A 22,880-nucleotide genomic window follows, 5' to 3' on the forward strand; every position below is an offset into this window, starting at 1 on the left:
TACACAGGTCGAACGGCTTAGAATGATAGGAACGTTACAGCAAATACAGCAGTTGGTCTTTGGAAAGGACCTGAGGTTCACAGGTGGACATGGGTGTGGGAAGGTTGTAGCCAGCTTTCCAGATGGGGCGTGGCATGGTAGCTCCTAACAGCTGAGGGAGAGTGTAGATGTTGAGGGGTGTGTGTGGGGGGGGGGGGGTCTGTGTATTCCCATGCAACCTGGGTCAGCCGTTTTCTGCATTCATCCAGCGTTGCCCCCGGGACAAGATCCCGCATAAAGCATCACCACCTTGGATCACATCATGCTCAAGTCCACCCCTCACGTATTCACCACGTGGGAACAAATCCGTGTTTTCAAAGCAAGCTTCAGAGCGGAATTGACTGGACACCCCCCCCCCCCCGCCCACCCCCGCCAGTGGGTGGTCACTCAATGTGCTGTGTGGGACGAGATGTGTAGTTATTATAGAATCTTTTCACCTCGAGATACAAGAGCCAGAGATGTCCTCAAGAGCACAGAGCATAGGAAGATGCAGTGAAATGAAGACGTGAGAACTTTCGAGTACTTACCACTCTTAATTTTAATATCGTGAATTTAGTTGCAAGTCTGGACAACTGAATTTTTAGCAATGGCTCTGTGAAACAAGGGCTCACACCGTTTCCTGGAAATGTATCAGCTGGTTCTTCTCCAGCGTTCTACTGCAGCTCGGGGTGGGGGGGGGCGGGAGGGGGCAGTGAGGATGTCAGCACGTTTATACTGAGCGCCCACTTTGAGCCAAGGGCCAGGTGTCCAGCAGCAAAAGGGGCTTCTACTACCCCAGGGGACACAGACGGGAAGAAAATGCTCCTGGGATAATAAGATCACAGCCCCCCCGCCCCACCCCGTGTTGGGCCCCAGGGAGAGAGTTAAACTGGGTGATGAGGGGCATGGTGGTGTCTGTTCACCTCCTATTCACCCCATTAGTGAAAGAGGGATCCCCTGCACTGAACGCCTAACACCCAATGCCGATCAGGTGAGACAGACTGTAGTTTCTTAGTCACATCTACTCACAGCCCCGGGTTGCGGGTTGCGGGAGGACCCAGCTCACGGGAGACCACGTGGGAGGGTGCCCTTGGGAGGGGAGTGAACCGCCAGAAGATGTTAGAGGCAGACTTCGTAGTAACAGGAGGGTGGGGTGCCCCCGGTTCCCACGGGAGGATGTGCCTGGCTTGTTAGAAAGACAAGGAGATGAGATCCCTTAGGTTGGGGACTGGTGGGGTGTAACCGGTCTGGCTGACAGGGGAATAGGTGGGGAGCAGCCTCTTTTGTTGGGCGGGGGGCATATCTGGTGAGAGCAGGGAACTCACAGTTAGGCCCTTGGGGACCTGTAAGGGCAGCACGTCCAATCTGAGTCCTTACAACACAGAGAAGGGGGTGGACAGTAGACCCTGAAGGTGGAGGGGGGCCAGCCTGTGACTCCAGAAGACCGTCCCAGGCAGAGGGGACAGCAGGTTTCTCAGTCGCAGGTTGTGGTGGTGGGTGGTGGGTGGCCAGAGTCCAGTGGAGGAGGGAGCAAAGGGCTGGGCAGGAGGCTGGCTTCCTGACTGTAGAGGGGGGCCTGGTTTATGGCCCAGCAAGAGGAGGTGTGGCAGGCTGGGCAAGCTGGGCAGGACAGACGGTACATTAGGAGGGTTATACTAGAAGGCCCTGCCTGGTTCCCAGGGTGGACTGAGATCAGAGACCTGCACCTCTTCTTCCTGGTCTTGGCCCCCTCTGTGCCTGCTGATGTCCCCTTCCAGCCAGGCTCCTGCACGAACCCCCTCCAACGTCTGCTAATGCAAGCCCTGTCTGCCCTCGTGTCCCCACTGTCGGCCCAGGGCTTGGCCTAAAGCCAAGAGAGGACTGATGGGGAGGCCACCCTAGAGGGCCCACTGTGCCTGGGAGCAGGAGGGGTTCAAAGGAAGTTTCCAGAAGGAGCAGGAGCTGGGCAGCCAAAGGAAAAGGGCAGAAGAACAAGAGTTTGAGCACGTGGCACAAGGCATCTGAGGAACCAGGGTGAGGCTGAGCCATCAGGGCAGCCTGGAGTTTGGACTTGGTCTCAATGAACAGGGAGCCTCGAAGAGTTGGGGCAGGAGGGAACTGGGGTCAGCATTAGACTTTTAGAGGGCCCTGGGAGCTGGAGTAATCCTCCTAGAGGGGTCAGTGGTACTGGCTGAAGGTGCTGGAAGGAGGGAGCAGGACTTGGACACGACACAGAGAGGAGGTGCCCCCCCCCCAACCTATGACAATGAGGCCATTGCTCAGGTGGGGACACTCTGGGGGGCAGGACGGGCACCTTGCCCCCAGACAGTAAGGGGTGCCGGCCCAACTTCGCTGTAGGCCAGAGGGGAAAGGCAGGCCCAGAGAGGGAGGGCCTTGGCCACGGGGATTTGTGGAGAGCGGCAGGGGTGGGGAGAGGGTAAAAATGAGGACCGGCAGCCGGAGGCCCGGGGGGGTGTTGGGGGGGCCAGCTGCACATCTGGTAAGTTCGTCCTTTGCCAGCCTGTTTCCCCAAAGAGCTCCACTCCTGAGGCCGGGTGCACTGCACAAGGTCGCCGGCCCAGGCTCCGGTGGGCGCCCTGCGGGGCGGGGGAGTGAAGACGCCTCGGAGAAGCAGCCGCCCCGGGGGTGGCCGGGGCGGGGCGAGTCCGCGGTGGGGGCCGTGCGGGGGCGGCTGGGGATGAGGCCGAGGAGGCGGAGGAGGCCGGGTGGGGGGCAGTCCCGGGAGGAGGCGGGTTCCAGGAGGATAACGACCCGCGCAAAAGGAAGTTGGGGGCTAAGGACAGCTCGGGTCCGAGGAAGGGGGTGGGCTTGGGTTGGGCCTGGCCGGGGGTGAGTCCAGGGTGGGGTCAAGCCTGGGCAAGGGGCGGGGCGAGACCGGAGAGAGTCCTTGGAGAGGGTGAGTCCCCGGAAGGGAGCGGGGGCGGGTCAGGGTCCGGAAAGGGGGCGGGTCGGGAGGCCGGGCAGGGAGGGGGCGGGGTGTAGGGGGAATAGGGGGTCAGTCGGGTCCGAGGAGCGGGGAGGGCGTGGGCAGGGTATGGGGGGGATCCGCGCAGGGGTCCGGGCAGGGGGCGGGGCTGGTCCAGGAGTGGGTGGGGGCGAGTGGGTGGAGGGGCCGAGTCCGGGGAAAGGCGCGGGGCGGGGCCGGGAGGGGGCGCGAGGGGCGGGGCGGACCCTGGCGGGGGCGGGGCGGGCCCGTGGACGAGGCGGGTCCCGGGAGGGGGCTGGTCCGGGGCTGCCCCAGCTTGGCCCGGCGCGGAGCGGGGCGCATGGCGCCGTGCGCACGGCGCGGGGGCTGCGAACAAAGGGCCCCCGGCGGCGCAGGGGGCACCGCGGCGCTCGGACCCCGGCCCTGGCCCAGCCCCGGCCCGGCCCCCTCCCCGGGCGCGGCGCCCCCGCGGAGCCGAAAAATGTGGGGCGCCCTGCTCGGCCCGCTGCTGTGGCTCCGGCTTCTGCTGCTGTCGCCGCGGGACGGAGTGTGCGCCGCGCCCCAGGCCGCGTGAGTTGCCCCGCGCGGCTGAGGAGGCTGGCTGTCTTCTCGGGGAGGGGGTCCCGGGGACTGGCTCAGAGAGGTGCAGCGACCTGTCCAAGGCTACACAGCCTCCGCACTGGGCGGGACCTTGTCCCTTGACTTCCAGGGGTCGGGCTGGGAAGGGGTCCCCCTGAGCCTTCTTGAGGGGGCCACATCCAAGTACAGGGAGTCCCCAGAGCTGGGGCTGCGAGGCCAGCGCCTCCTCCCCAGCTCGCCCCCTTGGCGTGACGGGGGCTGTCGTCTTGGGTGGCGATTTCAAGTTGCCCGTGGCATGAAGGTAAGAGGTGCGTGTCTTGGCTGGGAAATAGGAGAGACCTACCGTTCCGTTTTCCTTGGGAGGGCGTGGTGGTGGGGAGGAAGTGTTTGTTTTGCTTCCACATTTTTCTTGAAGTTTGCCTACAGAGCTTCTGGTGAGTTGACACAGTGAGGAGGTGAATTAACTAGCTGCTAAGGAGAATCCCCCGTGAGCTGGCGTCCTCGGGAGTATTTCCAGACCTGCAAGGCGGTGGGTTCAGGGGGGCTGCCTGGAGCTGCCCAAGTTCAGCCGTTGAGGCGGGTCTTCATGAGGTGGCTTGTTCAAGCAGTGCTTGTTTAGTCCAGAAAATAGGCCAATAGTGGGGCTAGGGGGGGTGGTGTCACTTCCAGCCACAGCTCCTTTGGGACCACAGTTTGAGAAGTAAGACACCGTACTGTGCCGGTGCCCCTGGACCCTGTGAAATTGGAATCCAGCAAATTTTTGTCCTGATCTTTCAAAGCGGGCGTCCCTTAAACACAGAGGTTTTCAGCCGGGTTGGGTGGGGCGGGGGTGGGGGAGTGGGGAGGGGGTTGTTGCCCTGGTGGTCGTTTGGCAATCCCAGGGGCGTTTTTGCTTGGCGTCTAGGGGAGGCAATGCTTCTGGAATCTACTGAGTGGAGGCCAGGGATGCTGCTCAACATTTTGCCACACCCAGGTCCTCCGCCACCACAAAGCTTGACCTGGCCCGAAATTAGAGACCCTGCCTTCTAAGGGCCAAGTTCAGAGTCTCCGAGTTGCAGAGTTTCAAGCACTTCTCGGGAGTGTGGGCCTCTGACTAAAGTCATCCTGGGATATTACCTTCTGTCGAGGGAAATGTAGTCCCTGTGCTGGAGACACGGGCTAGGAAATGAACTTGCAGAATTACTGACCCGGGGTTCTAGATTCGTCGGCCTCTAGGCCAGAGCTGTGGGATCCTGTTTTGGGAACAGCCCTGGATACCCGCTTCTGAGATCCATGTGATTTTTGCATGAGGGATCCCTGACCCCAGAAAGCAGCGTGGGTTTGCACCCTGTAGTAAGACCAGTGCTGTCTGCTGTTTACCATACACTGCCTTTCCCAGGCTGGGACCTTCTGAGACCAAAGGATGAGAAGCCAGTTGTCGGTCCACATGCCCAGGGCATGCATCAGGTCAGCAGTGCTTGGGTAGCAAACATCCCAACAGCTGCAACTCCTGAACCTCAGGGAGAGTTCATGTGGTTTCTTCGGGCTCTCTGGGGTCTCCGGGTGAAAAATCTACCTCAGCTCTGGACAAAGGCTTTACGAGGTGACCAAGGAAAATGAACATGGGGGTTGTATATTCCCCAGATGCTCGTCCATACTCTGCATGGGCTATGTGGGAGGCCCTAGAGGTCAGCTGGGAGCTGGGAGATGGAAAGAGTATTCCTTTTATTTTTTTTTAAGTTTATTTATTTATTTTGAGAGAGAGAGAGAGAGAGGAAGTGGGGGGAGGACAGAGAGAGAAGGAGAGAGAGAGAATCCCAAGCAGGCTCCGCACTATCAGCCAGGAGCCCGACGCCGGGGGCTTGAACTCACGAACTGCCAGATCATGATCCGAGCCGAAGTCGGATGCTTGACCGGCTGAGCCACTCCAGGCGCCGCAAGAGTATTCCTAAAGGAGACGGGGTTCCCATGCTGCCGCACCACAGGACACACGGGAAGCCAGAGTCATTGCATGCCTGGGTCCGTGGTGGAATTAGATAATACACAGCACGTACCTAGTGTGACGATGCCCTCCAGGAAGCATAGTTATGTACCCAGGGTCACCGCCCACTATGTGAACTGCTGAGAGGAGACGCTGCACAGGGGAGCTCGGGGTCTTTACCGGTTCCAGTCATCGCTGGATCTGGGCTGTGTACCTACGAAACTGGGGTCTTTGCAGATTCCCATCAGTGCTGGAGTTACATGGTACGTGGTTTGTACATGGTATGTCCCGAGGTCCTTGTGGGCCCCGAACAGTCCTGAAGTAGGACAGTGCATGTAGGAACCCAGGATTCGTGAACTCTGGCCACTGTTCAAGCTGGACGGAGCGCGGTGGGCTCCCAGGGTCGGTGCTGTGGCCAGACGGTACTCAACAGGAACCCACCGCGCCTTTTGAAATGCTCGATTTGTCACGAAGTTTTAATGAAGTCCGCTTTGTCCACAATTTTTTCTACGGATTGAGCTTTTAGTGTCGTAGTCACAAAACGTCTGCCTAACCCGCGCGCACCAAAGCCTTTCTCCTATGTTTCCTTCTGGTGCTTTTAGAGTTTTACCTTTAGATCTCTGACCCGGTTTGAGTTCACCTGAGTGTATGATGTTCGGTAAGGGTCTAAATTCGTGTCTTTGTCGTGTGAACGTGGGGTTGTCCCAGAGAGGATCTTGAGAAACGAAAATCTCTCCTAATCTCATTGCCTGGCCTCGTGTTTTGCCTTTTGCCTGTTTCCTTCTGGTGCCTGTAGTTCTGCACCGTTGGGTTTCTGCCTTTGCTGTCTAGGCTCTTGGTGTTTACTGTTGCATCGTGAGCAGTTTTCGTGGTTACAGGTGAATAAGACTTCTTGATTATCCATGGAAGGTTCTAGAATAACAGAGGCAGGAACTCGGGTGAGGAGGACCTGTGCCTCAGGTCGGGTGCCCTAAGGGCGTCCCAAGGCTCTCCCCTGTCCGAATGCAATCTGCTGCCTGTTCCTTGGGCACATGACTTGGCTTTGTCCAGGGCTTAATTTCTGACTCTCTAAATGGGTGGTTTGAGCACATTTCCCAGGGCGGCTGTGAGGATGAAGTGGGGTCCTGTCAGTTCCTCGGGGGAGTATTTCGCCATGTTGGTGCGGCAGGAGCAAAGGTCCTGGGGCAGAATGAGCTGACTAAAAAGGCCCGAGGCCAGAATGCAGACACTGAAGGAGGGGCGCGGCGCTGGGTAGATACAGAGAGGCCAGATTCTTACCTAATCCGGGGACTTCAGAGATGAATAAGCCAGCCCCTGGTCTCCAGGAGCTCACAGGTTGGTGGGGGACACAGATAACATAAAATGACAGTGTCATCGTGGTGTGGGCAGGCATAGGTAGAAGACCACCCAGGGAGCACCCTGACGCAGCCAGAGTGGCAAGGAGGCCGGAAGTGGGTCAGTTTCACTCAGGTTCTCCTCTCCTACAGGGGCTATTTGATTGCTGCACCCTCTGTCTTCCGCTCGGGAGTGGAGGAAGTCATCAGTGTGACCATCTTTAACTCCCCAAGGGATGTCATGGTCCAGGCTCAGCTGGTGGCCCAGGGCGAGGCGGTGGCACGGAGCCAGGGAGCCATCCTGGGTAGGTCCCTGGGGTGCTTCCTTCGTCTCTCTTTGTAAAGTGGCCTTTACTGCCTGGTCAGGGCTCAGGCCGTGCGGGCACTGCTTTGCTTCTCTCCCACCCCACCTCCCAGCAGGAGAGGGAGAGCGGGTTGCCTTTTCCCGCTTTTCCAGATGGGAAGAGTAAGACCCGGGAGGGGCAGCCACCTGCCCTGTCTGGGAAATCAGAGTCCGTTGTTCCTCGGCAGCCCAGGTTCTGTGGGTGCCGATCCGGATGGAGTCGGGAACCCTTCTGTGTCAGCTTTGGCTAGAGGTGGGGCCTGGACCCAGAGGGAATCGCAGGACCATTTCAGACCTTTTGTTGAGCTTCTAGCACCCCTGTGGTGTTAGGCCCAGACCTGGGTTTACAGCCAGACTATCACTGAGTTGAGCTCAGGCCCCCAGCCAGCCTCTCCCCTGCCACCCTTGGTGAACCTCAGATAACAACAATGCTGGTCTCCTGGACAGAGCTGGTGAGAGCAGGGACCTGTCCAGCAGGACAGACAACTCGTTCTTCACGCAGAGTGTGATTTGGCCACAGGAGACACAGAGATGATGTCCGGGCTCTCAGGCCCGCAAGGCAGTACCTGTCCCCCAGGGAGACGAGGGAGAGGCTGACCTGCAGTGGAAACCGGGAGAGGGCTTGGGCAGGTGGGAGCACAGCAGTCCTGTTGGCCAGTCCCCAAACCCAGATCAGGTTGGCTTCAGCAACAGTGTTTATGGGCTGTCACAGCTAGAAAAGGCCAGTGGCATCACTGGCTGTCTCCCAGGCCCACTTCTGGATGGGCCTGTGTCTCCCCAAAGTTGAGAGAGTAAGCGGTTCTCAAGACCTCTGAGAAATGTCCCATCATTCCCTCTGATTGGCCTATCTTGGGTCATGTGCTCAATCCTGACCCAACCCCTCCGACTGGGGAAGCCAATGCTGATTGGCCCATTTTGGGTCATGTGTTCAACTCTGAACCAATCACTGTGGCTGAGGGAAGACCTATGTAGATTTGCACAGAGCCCCAAGAGAGATGGGCAGAGCCCCACCAAGCCTCATGAATTGGGAGCTGGGGAGGTGGCGCCCCCAAGGAAATCAGGGTTCTGCTAGTGGAAAATGGGGAATGAGTTTTGGGAGGCAAAAACAGTAGATGCTAAATCAAGTCTTAGAGGCTAGAAAGCCGAGAGAGTGTCAGAATGGTAAATGATTCTGTTTGGGTAAAGAGAGAGGTGATGGGAAAATAGATCTACTGGAGTGAGGTCCACTGGGGACCTCAGTCTCCTCTTCTTTCTCTCCACCCTTCTCCTTGTTCCACTCCCCTGGAGTTTTCCCTTTGCTCTCTTCAAGCTTACCTTGGGTAGGGGCCAAGGGTGAAATGAATTGAATACAGGCTGGCCAACTTTCCCCTGAATAACTCAGCCTTGTCCATCCCCTCTGGCCTTCAGCTTTCACCACCTAGGAGGAAACATCTCATTTTTCCCAATCCCAGCCCAGGCCAGACCAGCATGACCCAGTGTGTGTGTTTGTCTACAGAAAATCCCTCTGGGTGGAAAAGGCTCCTAGTTGTAAGGCTGCAGCTCAGGGAGGCAGGAAAACACAGCTCCCAATTTAACTGTTGTCATTTAATTTTTATTTTTGTAGATAAAGGAACAATCAAACTCAAGGTAAGCTATGAATTTTTAAAATCATAAATCCTACCTTGGAAATAATTGATTTGAAATGGAGCGAGAGAAGTTGCATGTGTGGTGAGAAAAATGAAGAAAAAATTGAGAAAAGGAGAAAGCTCACCTGTAATCCCATCCCCTATACTTTTCCCTTTTGTGTTTCCCATAAATCTTCATCCACATAAAGACATTTCTAGGGATGCCTGGGTGGCTCAGTTGGTTGAGTCTGACTCTTTTTTTTTTTTTTTTTTTAATGTTTATTCTTGAGAGAGAGAGTACACGTGAATGTGTGCATGCTAGGTGAGGAGGGGCAGAGAGAGGGGCACAGAGGATCTGAAGCGGGCTCTGCACTGACAGCAGCCAGCTCGATGTGGGGCTCAAACTCATGAACAGAGAGATCATGACCTGAGCTGAAGTCGGATGCTCAACCAACTGAGCCACCAGGCGCGCCAAGCGTCGGACTCTTCATTTTCTCTGTCTCCCTCTCTCTCTGCCCCTCCCCTGCTCACGCTCGCTCTCTTTCTCAAAGCAAATAAATAAACTTAAAACAAAAAGGTATTTCTTTCATCGTTGCAATTAAAGGGTAGACAGCCTGGCGTTTCCTGCTCTTTTCTCTTAACACACTGCATAAACATACGTCCGTGTGTTCAAGTCTCTATAATTGTAATTTGCCCTTTATTGTAAACAGCATCCTACTGGATCTTTTTTTATGTACTAATTTACTAACCCTCTCCACCTTGTACATGGTTAGATTTTTTTTAAAAGGTTGTTTTCAGGGTTTTGGTAATGTAATCTGAAAGTTGCGAGCGTCTTTGTGCACAAAGATCTATTAGCATTCTAATTTTTTTTTAATGTTGATTTATTTTTGAGAGACAGAGAGAGAGGGACAGAGCGCAAGCGGGTAGGGGCAGAGAGAGAGGGAGACACAGAATCCGAAGCAGGCTTCAGCTCCGAGCTGCCAGCACAGAGCCCGACGCGGGGCTCAAACCCACGAACCATGAGATCACGACCTGAGCCGAAGTCGGATGCTTAACCGACTGAGCCACCCAGGCGCCCCCCCCCCCTTTTTTTTAATTTTGTTTTTAATGTTTATTTATATTTGAGACAGAGAATGGAGACCTTTTTGCTTGTCACAATTGGGGAGGGCACCTAGTGGGAGCTCCGAACCCCCCAAGTGCCCAGGACCGCCTTCACGACCAAGAAAGAGTCAGCCCCAGATGTCGATAGTTGGGAAACCCTTGATAAGTCCTCTTGAACTACAGGTCGGCTTTCTTGTGAATCAGAAAGCAGGGCTGCCCTGGACAGGGGTTAAGATTACACACTGTCCCTGGCCACTGCATATCAGAAGGCACTCTTCACAGGATTGGTGCTGTGGATTTGTAGAAGAGACCACGAAGGGGTAGGACAGGGGACCAGGGGATCTGCAGACTAGAGACGCCCAAAAGAGGTCTTGGGCTCCTCAACTCTTAGACTGGCTCCTGCTGAGTGATTCTCAGCTTGTGTGGGGGGAGATTCTGGCTCCACTGGCAGTGGCCGGAGACATTTCTGGCTGTCCTGACTCGGGGGGTGAGAGGGTCCTGCTGGCATGCAGTGGGCGGAGGCCAGGGATGCTCCTCAACACCCTGCAGTGACAGGATGGCCCCCGCTGCAACGAATGATCCAGTCCTTCAGGGTCAGCAGCGCCGAGGTTGAGAAATGCCGTGTCGTTCGCCAAGTTCTGTGTTCTGCCTGCAGGTGCCCACGGGCCTCCAGGGCCAGGCCCTCCTGCAGGTGTGGGGCCGCGGCCGGCGGGCAGAGGAGGGCCCCCTCTTCCACAACCAGACCTCCGTGACTGTGGACGGCCGGGGCGTCTCCGTGTTCATCCAGACGGACAAGCCAGTGTACAAGCCCCAGCACCGAGGTGGGCGGCTCTTGCAGGCTTGGGGGGAGGGCCGGCCATGGCCTGAGCTGCCGCATGACTGTCTCCTTTTCTTCCAGTGCTTATAAGCATCTTCACTGTCACCCCAAACCTGAGGCCTGTCAGCAGGAAGGTGAGAGCAGCATCTAAAACCATGTGCCTGGATAAACTTAACAAAAAACCCCCCAAAACCAAAAAACACCAATAAAACCATGTGCCTGGAACACCCCCCCCTCCCCAACCGGGACCACCTGGCCAGGGGCACCACCAGCAACGGGTCTTTCTTCCCAATTCCTTCCGGTTTCTACCTCCCTTCTCGCTTTTCCCTGGGGCTCCGAGTCCCCTGGGGAGCCAGGGGGAGGTCCGTGGGACACAGGGAGGCCAGAGCACTGGTGGGCATGTGGCAGCGTGCTCAGAGGGCGGGGGCTTTATAGGGGGGTTTGCTCACTGCCTGCCTGTCTGTGTTGCAGCTGGAAGCCTACATTCTGGTGAGTGCAGCTCTGACTTGGGGCCGATTAACCTGCTCTCTGCAGACCTGGTCTGTCTTCCCCGACTGTCTGCTGTCGAGGTAGATCCTGCCTGTCCCAGCACCTCCCAAGCCGGGGGCCGGGTCCATCCCGGGCCCCGGATCTGCCCTAGGACAAGCCAAGTGTGTGTCTGTCTGTAGATTTGCACACAGCGATCTGGCCCCTTTGTCCCGTGTTCGCACACAAGTCCCTTCAGCGCCTTGAGGGTTCATTTGCTCCCGTGTAAATGGCTAATCTGGGGGCCTGTCCTCCGTGCTTGCCCCACCGGAGAGAGAGAGAGAGGGCTCGGGGGTGCTCACGTGCGTCGGACACAAGCCGGGCGCCCTGAGTTCACTATGCGCGCTTGTCCCCCGCAGGACCCCAGGGGCTCGAGGATGATGGAGTGGAGACACTTGGAGCCACTCTGCTGCGGTAAACCTCTTCCCGTCCCCTCCCCTTCTTCCTTCTGCGGCTTGGGGGCTGCACCTTTGGGCGGCAGGTGCAACAGATCTTCCAGGAAGATAGAATGTGCTCTGCCTGGGACCCCACCAGCCCTTCCCTGCAGCGTGGCACCCCCACCCATGCTTCTTTGGTCCCGGCATCCGGCTGGGGCTCCTGCACATAACTTGAGGCCTTTCGGGACTATCACGGTCTTGTTTGTGGGCGCCAACCCCCCCTCCACATCTTCCTCCCAGCGCAGGTGTTTCGTGTCATCATCCCCTCGGGGGCTCCTGGACCCCCGACTGCCTCTGCGAGTCGGATGTAAGAGTGCAGCGTCTCTAGAAGGCTTGGGGAGGGCTGACGAGCAGGGACAGGGCTTCCTTGAGTTTGGAGCCTGGGGCTGCACGGGCTGCGGCGGAGCCAAGGGCAGGACAACTCTCTCTCTTTTCCTGTCAGTGGGGCACTGACATTGCCGCTGACAAAGGGTGAACTTCCAGGCCAGCGGGGGAAGCAGACATCGACTAAGCGATAACAGGTGATGACATCCGCCATGATGAGTGCTAGGAAGGAGAAATACAAACCGAGAGAGAGCAGAATGGGGTTGTTGCCCAGCCTGGGGCAGCAGAGACAATCCTGGAAGGCTGCCGGGAGGAAGAGCCTTTCCAGCAACGAAGTGAAGAAGGAGCAGAAGTTAGCCAGGAAAAGTGGGGGGACAGGGAACGCATTCCAGACAGAGGCCAGTGGATGTCAGGGAGAGTGAGGGTGGGAACAGGAGGGGGGCCCCAGGAGTCAGGAGTGCTGACAGCAGAAGCAGCAGTGAGATCGGGGCGTCTTGGATTGAGGGGAGGTGTGTGGACTTGATCTGAAGAACACAGAGGAAGGGAACGGCTAGCCTCCCATTTAAAACACCCCTTGCAGGGCGCCTGGGTGGCTCAGTCAGATAAGCATCAGACTTCGGCTCAGGTCGTGATCTCACGGCTTGTGAGTTCAAGCCCTGTGTCGGGCTCTGTGCTGACGGCTCAGATCCTGGAGCCTGCTTCGGATTCTGTGTCTCCCTCTCTCTCTCTGTGTCCCTCCCCCACCTAGGCTCCCTGTCTCTCTCTCTCAAGAATAAATAAACATTAAAAAGAATTTTTTAACCCCCTTGTGATATATGTAGAACAGGGGTGCTCAACTGGTGTGATTTTGCTCCTGGCTGAGGCCCCATAGAAAAAATGCACGCTGGTGACATGTACCCTAAGTGTCCTCTGACCATCAAAGGCTCAGAATACGTGAGGAAAGGGACCTTTGGCTGTCGCGTTTTCCAATTCCAGAGTGGCGGAGAGAAGCAGAGGGTGCTGTTGGAATCTGGGTTTTCGCGGGAGTCCCAGTGAGAACTGCCGGCACGGTGTCCCTGTTGGGGACAGGCAGAGCGCGTCACACTCAGGAGGGAAAGATCCCCCAGCGGTTTGGAGTCTACGCACCCCTTCAGACTCCCCCGAAGCGGGGCGCGTGCAAAATGCCGCCCTGACTCTCCTCCCTGTATCCGCTCCAGCCGGGGTTCCAAGGAGCAGACCCAGGGCAAAAGCTGCCCCCTGTCCCGGAGGCCGCTGGCATTTCCGGCTGCCCATTTGCAGGGAAAGCAGTGCCCGGTCTTGAAGCCTGTTGAGAATCCGTGTTCAGTTTGGGTAGCAAACTGGTGGGCAGGGGGTGGGTTCTGCCCCCAGGGGACGTAGCATTCTGTGGGGGATACTTGGGGGTTGCCGTGACGTGGGGGGAGGAGCTACTGGCATCGCGTGGGTGGAGGCCAGAGATGCCACTCAGTGTCCTACGATGTCCCCAACCGTGGACTGCGACCCAGCCCCAAATGTCAGCAGTGCCGAGGCTGGGAATTGGCTCAGGCGGGAAGCAGAGTGGCTGAGCGTGGTGGCCTGTCTCCTTGGCCTGTCACCTCCCTGTCTGTGTGGCGTCTTGGCCACAGGGCTCCCCCAGGAAGCTGAAGGGTGTCCTCTCTCTGCATCTCTCACCTTTAACCTGCGGGGGAGCTTGTTGGGCACAGACCCCCGCCAGCCCGGGCCTTGGCCTTGTTTCTGGTTCCCCCGAGGTTTGGCTCTGGGCGGGGTGGGGGTGCAGGTCCCCGGGGTGCCTCTGTTCCGTCCTTGCTGCGCCCAGCTGGCACCCTGCACGTGCACTCGCCCCAGGATGACGGGTGGTCTCTCTTCACACAGGCATCGCCAATATGACCTTCCCCCTGTCCGACCAGCCGGTGCTGGGAGAATGGTTCATTTTTGTCGAAATGCAAGGCCACGTGTACAACAAGTCCTTCGAAGTTCAGAAGTATGGTAAGCCAGAGAATGTTGGGATCTTGGGATTTCACATCTGGGAGAAACCACAGACTCAGTGGTGACGTCGGTGATGGGGGTGAGTGGCAGGAGCCCCGTTCACTGGGGGATCAGTGCAGAGAGCTGGGCACTTTGTCATTTCCTTCTTTAAAGGATTGTCATGAACCATACGTGACAAAATTGGCCGTCTTAGCTACTCGTAAGTGTATACTTCTGTTGTGTTAAGGATATTCATGTTGTTGGACAGCCATCACCAGCATCCATTTCCAGATCTTTCTCATCCTTCAGTCTGAAACTTGGTCCCCATTAAACGCTGACCCCTTGTCCCCTCCTCCAGCCCTTGGCACCCTCCATCCTACTCATTGTTCCTCTGGGTCTGACTCGTCTAGGTGCTTCATGTGAGCGGGATCATACGGTATTATCCTTTTGTGTCTGGCTTATTTCACTCAGCATAATGGCCTCCAGATTCATCCATACTGTAGCAGAATTCCCTTCCTTTTTTTTTTTTTTTTTTAATTTTTTTTTTTAATGTTTTTTATTTTTATTTTTGAGACAGAGAGAGACAGAGCATGAACGGGGGAGGGGCAGAGAGAGAGGGAGACACAGAATCGGAAGCAGGCTCCAGGCTCTGAGCCATCAGCCCAGAGCCCGACGCGGGGCTCGAACTCGCGGACCGCGAGATCGTGACCTGAGCCGAAGTCGGACGCTCAACCGACTGAGCCACCCAGGCGCCCCTCCCTTCCTTTTTTTAAATTTAAATTTAAAATTTTCATTTTGAGAGAGAGAGAGAGAGAGAGAACATGTATGCAAGTGGGGGGGGAGAAGGGCAGAGGCAGAGAGAGAATGTTACGCAGGCTCCACCTCGGTGCAGCCCCTGACGCGAGACTCGATCTCACAACCCTGGGATCATGACCTGAGCCGAAATCAAGAGTCGGAGGGATGCTCAACCAACTGAACCACCCAGGCGCCCCAAATTTCCTTCCAAGTCCGCTTCTTTTGGTTCTTTCATTGTTTTCCCGAGGAAAGGCATTTCTCGCCTTGTGTAACAAGCTCGAAGGACCAGGGTCTTTACGTTTCCTCTGTGCTGCTCCCTTGCTCCCCAAGCTGCACAGGGTGACCAGATGGCTGGATGCTCCCAAGGCTGAGTCGTGAAGCAGAGAACCCCTCCAGCTGCAAGCACTCTCCAGCCACCCCTAGTTGGTCTAGGACCTGGCCGCTTGGGCGCTTCTGGGCTGGGCTGCATTCAGAGCATGTGGCCTAAAAGTGATGAGATGTGGACCTCCTGAGAAAAAAGGGGTGTGGGTCTCTCCGAAAATAGGAAATAGAGGTGGGTCAGCAAAATCCCCAGAATGCTGCCCTTATTCAGCGAAGGGTGGTGTGGATTTCTGTGGGGTTGGCTGCTCCGTGGCGGGGGCTGCGGCTTTGCTGTTAACGCCTCCAACACCTCCGGTACTTTCTGAGGCCACCCCAGCGGTGGAACCCACCCTTCCCTCTTCTCTGCTCTCTCCTTCCAGTGTTGCCAAAATTTGAGCTCCTTATTGACCCGCCCCGGTATATCCGGGACCTGGACACATGCGAGAAGGGCACCGTGAGGGCCAGGTGAGGAAGAGGTGGTCAGCATGGGTAAGCCCCTCCCCCTGGGGGCGGGGAAACACGCCCAGGACACGCCCCCACCGCAGGCCCCTCCCTGGGACACGCCCCCATGACATGCCCCTCCCCGGGACATCCCCTACAGGCATGCCCCTCCTCCCTCAGGTATCCTCCCCCTCCTCCTGGGGGGAGAACCCCAGGGACCCCTTCCGGGGACTCCCTCTTCCTTGCAGACAGCACCCACAGCGAGTGGGCTGACCCACAAGGGATTTCTTGAAGGGGTTGCCTGTCTAATGACCAGGTTGGTGACCAGGTCCAAAGTGGGCGTCAACCAGAGGGTGTCCAGAGACACTGTCCCTTTTGGGGGCTCTGAGGGAGAGCCCACCCGGCCTTGTGTTCCCGCTGAGCTCTGCCACCTGCCAGAGGTTGTGGCTGAGGCAGTTCTCCTGCCCTCCTCTCCTCCAGCTGTGTGTGTGTGTGTGTGTGTGTGTGTGTGAAGTAATCTCTACCCCAAACGTGGGGCTCGAACTCACCACCCTGAGATCAAGAGTCACACAGGTTCCCCAGCTGGGTGTGTTTAAAACCCAAGGATGTTGTCAACTCTCCTTAAATACAATTAAAAAAAAAATACAGTCCAAGGATGTGTGGGAGACACACACATTTTTTTAATAGTCTAGAAAATACTATCAAAGTGCCTGGCATTATTTTTGTTATTTGCTGTGATCGTCCCTCTTGCTCCTGTGCCCCTGTAAGCAGGTGTCCCCTCTGCATAGGGCATGACAAAGATATGTGTAAGTTTTACCAGCATCTCTGAGAGGATAGGTTTATTCCCGTTCTCTGGGTGAGGAAACCAAGACTCAGAGAAGTCAGAGCCTTGGTTCAGAACTGCACTCACCAGGGCTCTGAGACCCGGGCTTCCCTGGTGCCCACGGCTGTTTGCTCCCCTGTACTGTCCTGCCCCAACAAGTTGGCCAGGCCCTGTGGTCGTCTCACATACCCTCCTGCTCTTGGGTTCAGAGTTCCTCTCTGACCCTTGGTCTCTTTTTCTCTCAAACGTAAGTCTTGGGGCAGAGGACTGTAGGCCCCTGACATTATCTCTCCTGGCTCTGGGTTGTGGAAAGGGCTGTAAGCAGAGAATGTAGGAGGGCGAAGGAGCCCTGTATCAGCTGCCATACCAGTGGCCACGACACGGGGGGCTTGGTCTTCCTGAGACCGACCCTCTCCTGCTGCTCTGTGTGAAATTAACTCCCTTTATCCTTTTGTTCCAGGTATACCTTTGGGAAACCTGTCTCGGGGATCTTGACGATCAATATGACTGTAAATGGTGTGGGGTACTACAGCCAGGAGGTGGGGCGCCCCGTCCTCAGAACCACCAAGGTAAGGAGCAGGGGCCCCAGGGCCGCTTAGCCAATGGATCCCTTCCTGCAGGGAAGGCTTCAGCTCCGTGATCGTTCATTTTATTTTACTTTCTTTTTTTTTTTTTTAAGTTTATTTATTTATTGAGAGAGAGAGGGCACCAGTGGGGAAGAGGCAGAGAGAGAGAGAGGGCTAGAGAGTCCCAAGCAGGTCCTGCACCACCAGTACAGAGCCCGACGCGGGGCTCGAACCCACAAACTGAGATCATGACCTGAGCTGAAGTCGGACACTTAACCGACTGAGCCACCCAGGCGTCCCCCTTTTTTTTTTTTTTTAAGTTTACTTATTCATTTTTGAGAGAGAGAGAGAGAGAGTGAGCGGGAGGAGGGCAGAGAGAGAGAGGGAGAGAGAGAATCCCCGTGCTGTCAGCACGGAGCCTGATGTGGGGCTCGAGGCCACAAACCGTGAGATCATGACCTGAGCCGAAACCAAGAGTCAGACGTTTAACTGACTGAGCCACCCAGGCGCCCCTCCCCAAAATAGTTTCATTGAGATAACAATTCACATACCATACGATTCAAATGTTCTTGTAGGATTTGGGGGTCGGGGGCATATTCAGAGTTGCCACAGCCCAGTTTTAGGATAATCTCCACCATCCTCCCCAAGTCCCTCCTGCCCTTTTGTGGTTAATCTCTTTCCACCCCCAGCCCTGGGCAACCACAGATCTGCTGTCTGTCTCTATGGATTTTGGACGTTCATTTTGGACGTTCCGTACACGTGGAATCACACACTGTATGGTCTCGGCGTCTGGCTTCTTACCCCCCCCCGCACGATGTTTTCAAGGTGCACCTACAGTGTAGCGCATGTCAGGGCTTCATTCCTTTCTGTGGCCGAGTAATATTCCATCATGCAGAGGGACCACATTTTGTTTATCCGTCTGCCCGGCGATGGCCGTCTGAATTGTTTTCCACTTTTCGGCTATGACCGCTGCTGCTGCTCTGAACGCTCGCGTCCAGGTTTTTGTGGGGCTGGCCCGTGTTCATTTCTCTTGGATGTGGGCGTCCCTAGGTCGTGCGGTATGGAATTAAATAAAGAAGCCGCCTGAGTAAGAACGTGCAGAGGCCGTTGGTTCGGAGCTTGCTGTAGCAAGGGAGTCAGCCGCCATCACCTGCGTTTGGCAGACTTGAAGCTTGGTCGTGAGAAACAGGGAGGGTTTCGCGTGTGCCCCGGTTGGAGGCTGTGGGTGTTTGGGGGAAGCTGTCACCACCTGACTAGAACGGGAGCATCCGGTGAGATTGGTTAGGGGTGCATGTGTGGCTTTCTCAGTTCGTTCAAAGAAGTAGGGGCAGCCGGCTGGGTGGCTCAGCCGGTTAAGCGTCCCACTTTAGCTCAGGTCATGATTTCACGGTTCGTGGGTTCGAGTCCCGCGTCGGGCTCTGTGCTGACAGCTCAGAGCCTGGAGCCTGCTTCCGATTCTGTGTCTCCCTCTCTCTCTGCCTCTCCCCTACTCATGCTCTGTGTCTCTCAGAAAGAAATAAGCATTTTTTAAAAAATTAAAAAAAGACAAGAAGTAGGGGCAAAAAATCAGAGAAGCTGCCCGTGATTAATCAAGTCCTGGCCGTGTGGGGCTGGTTGTTATGGGGGTTTGGCTTCTTCCTTGGGGTCAGACTTGCTACAAGGCTGGTGTATAGGCAATGGGTTGGCCATTTTTCTATGTGGTCTGGCCAACCTGTCACCCATTTGTAGATTCAGTGGTAGCTATGTTTAGCCATTTGAAACTCCCAGACTGTTTTCCACGGCGGCTGCATGATTTCACACTCCCGTGCGTGTAAAGTTTTATAACCTGGCTCAGTTGTGAACGTGCCGCCCCGTACGTGCACACACATCCTGGGGATCCTCTGTCTCTGCAGGGGCCTCCGGCACTGAACCCTGTCCTCCCTGCAGGCTGTGGTGCCCTAGCCTTAATTGTCTGGTTTGCTGAGTAATGTACTCCAAAGCTGTTCCTGGATGGACTTACTCGCCCGGCTCCTGGCTGGGTCCTGGGGTAGGGGGTGAATGGGAGCGTTCTGTGCCCCAGGAGCGGGAGCGAGTGCTCCAGAGTGGGGGCGACTTGGTTCAAATCCCTGTCCTGCTGTCTTGTGGGAGGGTGAGCAACTTACTACAGAAGCCTTCACCTCTTCTGCCTGGTGGGACCGATGCCCCTCCTCCCTGGGTCATATTGCATGTCCAACAAGGGATCCAGTGACCCCCTGGCCCTCCAAGCGGCTGGAGAGTCCTGGACTTCACATGTGTTTTTGCAAGTCATTCACTGAAACCACTCTGACCCCAAGTGAGCACGTTCTGGGCGTTTCCTGCCTCCAGATCCACGGCTCCCAGGACTTCGACATCTGCGTGAAGGACATGATCCCAGCCGATGTCCCCGAGCACTTCCGGGGCACCGTCAGCATCTGGGCCACGGTGGTCAGTGTGGACGGGAGCCAGCAGGTGGCCTTTGATGATTCCACTCCTGTCCAGAGGCAGCTGGTGGATGTCCGCTACTCCAAGGACACCAGGAAGCAGTTCAAGCCTGGCCTGTCCTACGTGGGAAAGGTAAGCGCTGGGGATGGGGCCGTCGGAGGGCACAGGCTCCGCACCACCTCCCGCCCCAGCCCCCCCGCCCCCCGAGGACCACCGAGAATCCACGGCAGTGGGTCCCATCACGGTGACTCTGCGGAGGACGGTGTCCTTTAATTACATTGCATAACCTTTGCTGTCTGGGGACCAGGGCCTCCTCTGCTGACTGTGGCAAGAGCTGGTACTGGGCCCAGGGTGAGGGGACTGGGCATTTTGCTCCACCTAAAAGGATGGTCTGCTTTAGTTGACGTAGATAGACATTCATGTATCTACAGCGTTAAACCAAGGCGTTGTAAAGCCATTCATTCGGTTTCTCTCAGGCAATGCCTTTCCTATTTGGGTCGACTTATTTCTGGATGAACTAATATCCAAGGGAATGCCCCAAAAGGCAGATCTCCTGTCCCTGAGACAGACTGATTCGATCTCCTGGGGGAAAGTGGCGTTTTGTGTGTATGTGTGTGTTTTCTTTAATGTTTACTTATTTTTAAGGGGAGTGAGGGGCAGAGAGAGAGGCAGACATAGAATCCGAAGCGGGCTCCAGGCTCTGAGCTGTCAGCACAGAATCTGATGTGGGGCTCAAGCTCATGAACTACAAGATCATGACCTGAGCTGAAGTCGGATGCATAAGCAGCTGAGCCACCCAGGTGCCCCAAATGTGGCATTTTGAATAGGCCCCCACCTCCTGCCCACCCATCATGCCATTCTTATACACAGTCAAGTTTTAGGTGACCAGAAACCCGAGATCCTTATGCTAATTGCTGAACTGGGCATTTGTGTCCCAGGGGGCCAAGGCCAGTGGATCCCAGTGTCACCCCAGAGGAAGCTGGCTGCACCCCTGACCACAGCTCTGCCCACCGCTCACATCGCTGGCCCCTCTAACCTTCTGTGGGTCACTCACAGGATCTCAGTGTCCTCATGCTGTGGCCTGCTACTCCTGCTCTGCTCCGAGACCTCCCTTCTGTCTGTGCTGGATCCCAGCCCCTCAGGTGCAATCACAGAGACACGGCCTGGGCGCCCCTGGCTTTGAGGGTCCCAGCTTGAGGAGAAGCTAAAGCCCAAAGCCAGGGTCAGAATGGGCATGAAGAAGAGGCTCGGGCTGTCAGATCAATGAAAGGGAGCATTTCAGGGACCACTGAGAAATTATCCACCATCTGCATTAAAGAACAGAGCTGTAAATGGGGATCATGCCAGCCGAAGCCCCTGTCACTCTGTCACCAAATACTTGCACGGTCGAGGGGCTACTCTAGGGTCCTTCAGGGCCCACCGACCATATTTCTTTCACACCATCCCTGTCTTCTGAACCCCTCACTCTGACTGCCTCTACGTCTGAATGAGGTCTGAGCATCACACGGAACTGTTGATAGCATTACCCGTTCTGTTCCTTCCCCAGCGTGGCACCAGGCCAGTGGCCAGTGGCCAGCATGTGGTGATTCGTACACGGTAATTTGTACCTGGAGATCAATGGGATAGAATTGAGAGTGCCGGGGCACTTGGGTGGCTCAGTCGGCTAAGTGTCTGACTCTTGATTTCAGCTCAGGTCATGGTCCCAGGGTCGTGGGATCGAGCCCCTCTTTGGATTCCACGCTGAGCATGGAGATTGCTTAAGATCCTCTGTCTCTTTCCCTCTGTGCCTCTCCCCTACTTGTGCATCTGTGCACTGTCTGTCTCTAAAATGCAGTGGAATGGAGGGGCGCCTGGGTGGCGCAGTCGGTTAAGCGTCCGACTTCAGCCAGGTCACGATCTCGCGGTCTGTGAGTTCGAGCCCCGCGTCAGGCTCTGGGCTGATGGCTCGGAGCCTGGAACCTGTTTCCGATTCTGTGTCTCCCTCTCTCTCTGCCCCTCCCCCGTTCATGCTCTGTCTCTCTCTGTCCCAAAAATAAATAAAAAACTTTGAAAAAAAAATAAATAAATAAAATGCAGTGGAATGGAATAGAACAGAATAGAATAGAATAGAATAGAATAGAATAGAATAGAATAGAATAGATCAGATCCGCACATTGGAGAGATACTGAGTCCCTATATGCTCCCCTAATCGATTGTCTAGGATACCCCACTTCCAGTTAGCCCCCACAGCTTCCCCACAGCTATAGCCTCCAACAGAGGCACACCTGAAGCCCTCCCTGCTTCTCTACAAGGCTTTCCCGCTTCACCTGTGCCTGAGTCTCTGCCAAACACAAGTGATGGTGGCTTTGACTCCCTGGCTGCAGCAAGCTGTGAATAAATAGCCTTTGCTCGTTCTTTTTCCACACCATGTGGCACCAGGCTAACGGCCAGCCCGTGGTAACTTGTACCTTGTGACTTGGTCAAGTCCAAGGTCGTGAAGGTCCTCCTCTCCTGGCCTCCCCCGCCCAGCCCTCCATCTTCTAAGTGTTTCAGAGTTCCAGCTCTTAACTTCAGGTCTATGATCTTTTTTTTTTTTTTTTTTTTGTTTAAGTTTATTTATTTTGAGGGGGACATTTAGTGTGAGTGGGGGAGGGGCAGAGAGCAAGAGAGAGAGGGAGAGAGAGAATCCCCAAGCCAACTCCATGCTGTCAGCGCAGAGCCTGACTCGGGGCTCAAATCCACAAAACCTCAAAATCATGACCTGAGCTGAAACCAAGAGTCGGATGCTTAACCGACTGAACCACCCATGTGCCCCTATGATCCATTTTTAACTTTTACAGATGGTGTGAGGTAGGGGTTCGATTTCATTCTTTGGCATGTGGGCATCCAGGCTTCCCAGCACCGTTTGTTGAGGAAATTGTTCTCTTCCAATTGAATGGTCTTGGCACGCTTGTTGAAAACCAATTTGCCACGGATGTGTGGGTTTATTCCTGGACTCTCAATTCCGTACCATTGATCGCCATGTCTCTCCTAGGCCAGTCTTGATTACTGTAGCTTCACAGTTTTGAAACTAGGAGATATGAGTTCTTCTCGGTTCCTCTTTTTCCTGGTTGTCGATTTCTGCAAAGAAGTTGGCTGGGATTCTGGTGGGGGATTGGGTCGAGTCTGTAGATCCGTCTGGGGAGTGGTACTGCCTTGACTGTGTTGAATCTTTGGTGATTCCCTTCCAGGTGGAGCTGTCCTACCCAGACGGCAGCCCGGCCGAGGGGGTGACGGTCCAGATCAGGGCAGAGCTGACCTCAAAGGACAACATCTACACCACTGAATCTGTGTCCCGGGGAGGGCTGGTGGGGTTTGAAATCCCCTTCATCCCCATGTCGGCCCAACACGTGTGGCTGGAGGTGGGTGAGTTGCCTGGACCTTTGTCATTCAGCCACAAGGCACAGCCTTGGTGCCTTCCCTGATTTATGCTTGGGCACGAGCTCGGTGGAACTGTGGCCTGCTGCTTCCCTGAGGGAGTTTATGGTCTTTGACGGGGAGTTTGACC

The 22,880-nt window shown here is 55.9% G+C and overlaps 1 protein-coding gene across 5 annotated transcripts in view; it reads left to right on the forward strand.

Moving 5' to 3' along the window:
• Positions 1-3,234: 3,234 nt before the first annotated feature.
• The window catches only part of CPAMD8 (C3 and PZP like alpha-2-macroglobulin domain containing 8), an 83,256-nt gene continuing 63,610 nt past the window's right edge, over positions 3,235-22,880 (forward strand). For 3 of the 5 annotated variants that reach the window (XR_009261047.1, XR_009261049.1, XM_058727548.1), the window contains exons 1-12: positions 3,237-3,514; positions 6,971-7,122; positions 8,764-8,786; positions 10,521-10,686; positions 10,764-10,816; positions 11,154-11,171; positions 11,567-11,621; positions 13,838-13,951; positions 15,466-15,550; positions 16,810-16,918; positions 19,259-19,486; positions 22,564-22,734. Coding sequence is in view for 1 of the 5 variants with exons in the window: in XM_058727548.1 (XP_058583531.1) it covers positions 3,285-3,514; positions 6,971-7,122; positions 8,764-8,786; positions 10,521-10,686; positions 10,764-10,816; positions 11,154-11,171; positions 11,567-11,621; positions 13,838-13,951; positions 15,466-15,550; positions 16,810-16,918; positions 19,259-19,486; positions 22,564-22,734 (1,404 nt within the window). In the remaining 4 variants the exon portion in view is untranslated. Of the gene's footprint in view, positions 3,515-6,970; positions 7,123-8,763; positions 8,787-10,520; positions 10,687-10,763; positions 10,817-11,153; positions 11,172-11,566; positions 11,622-13,837; positions 13,952-15,465; positions 15,551-16,809; positions 16,919-19,258; positions 19,487-22,563; positions 22,735-22,880 lie in introns of all 5 variants that reach the window. The other 2 variants (XR_009261048.1, XR_009261050.1) reach the window with 2 other exon arrangements.

The sequence above is a fragment of the Neofelis nebulosa genome, chromosome 4 (assembly GCF_028018385.1).
Source record: "Neofelis nebulosa isolate mNeoNeb1 chromosome 4, mNeoNeb1.pri, whole genome shotgun sequence".
Classification (NCBI taxonomy): domain Eukaryota; kingdom Metazoa; phylum Chordata; class Mammalia; order Carnivora; family Felidae; genus Neofelis; species Neofelis nebulosa.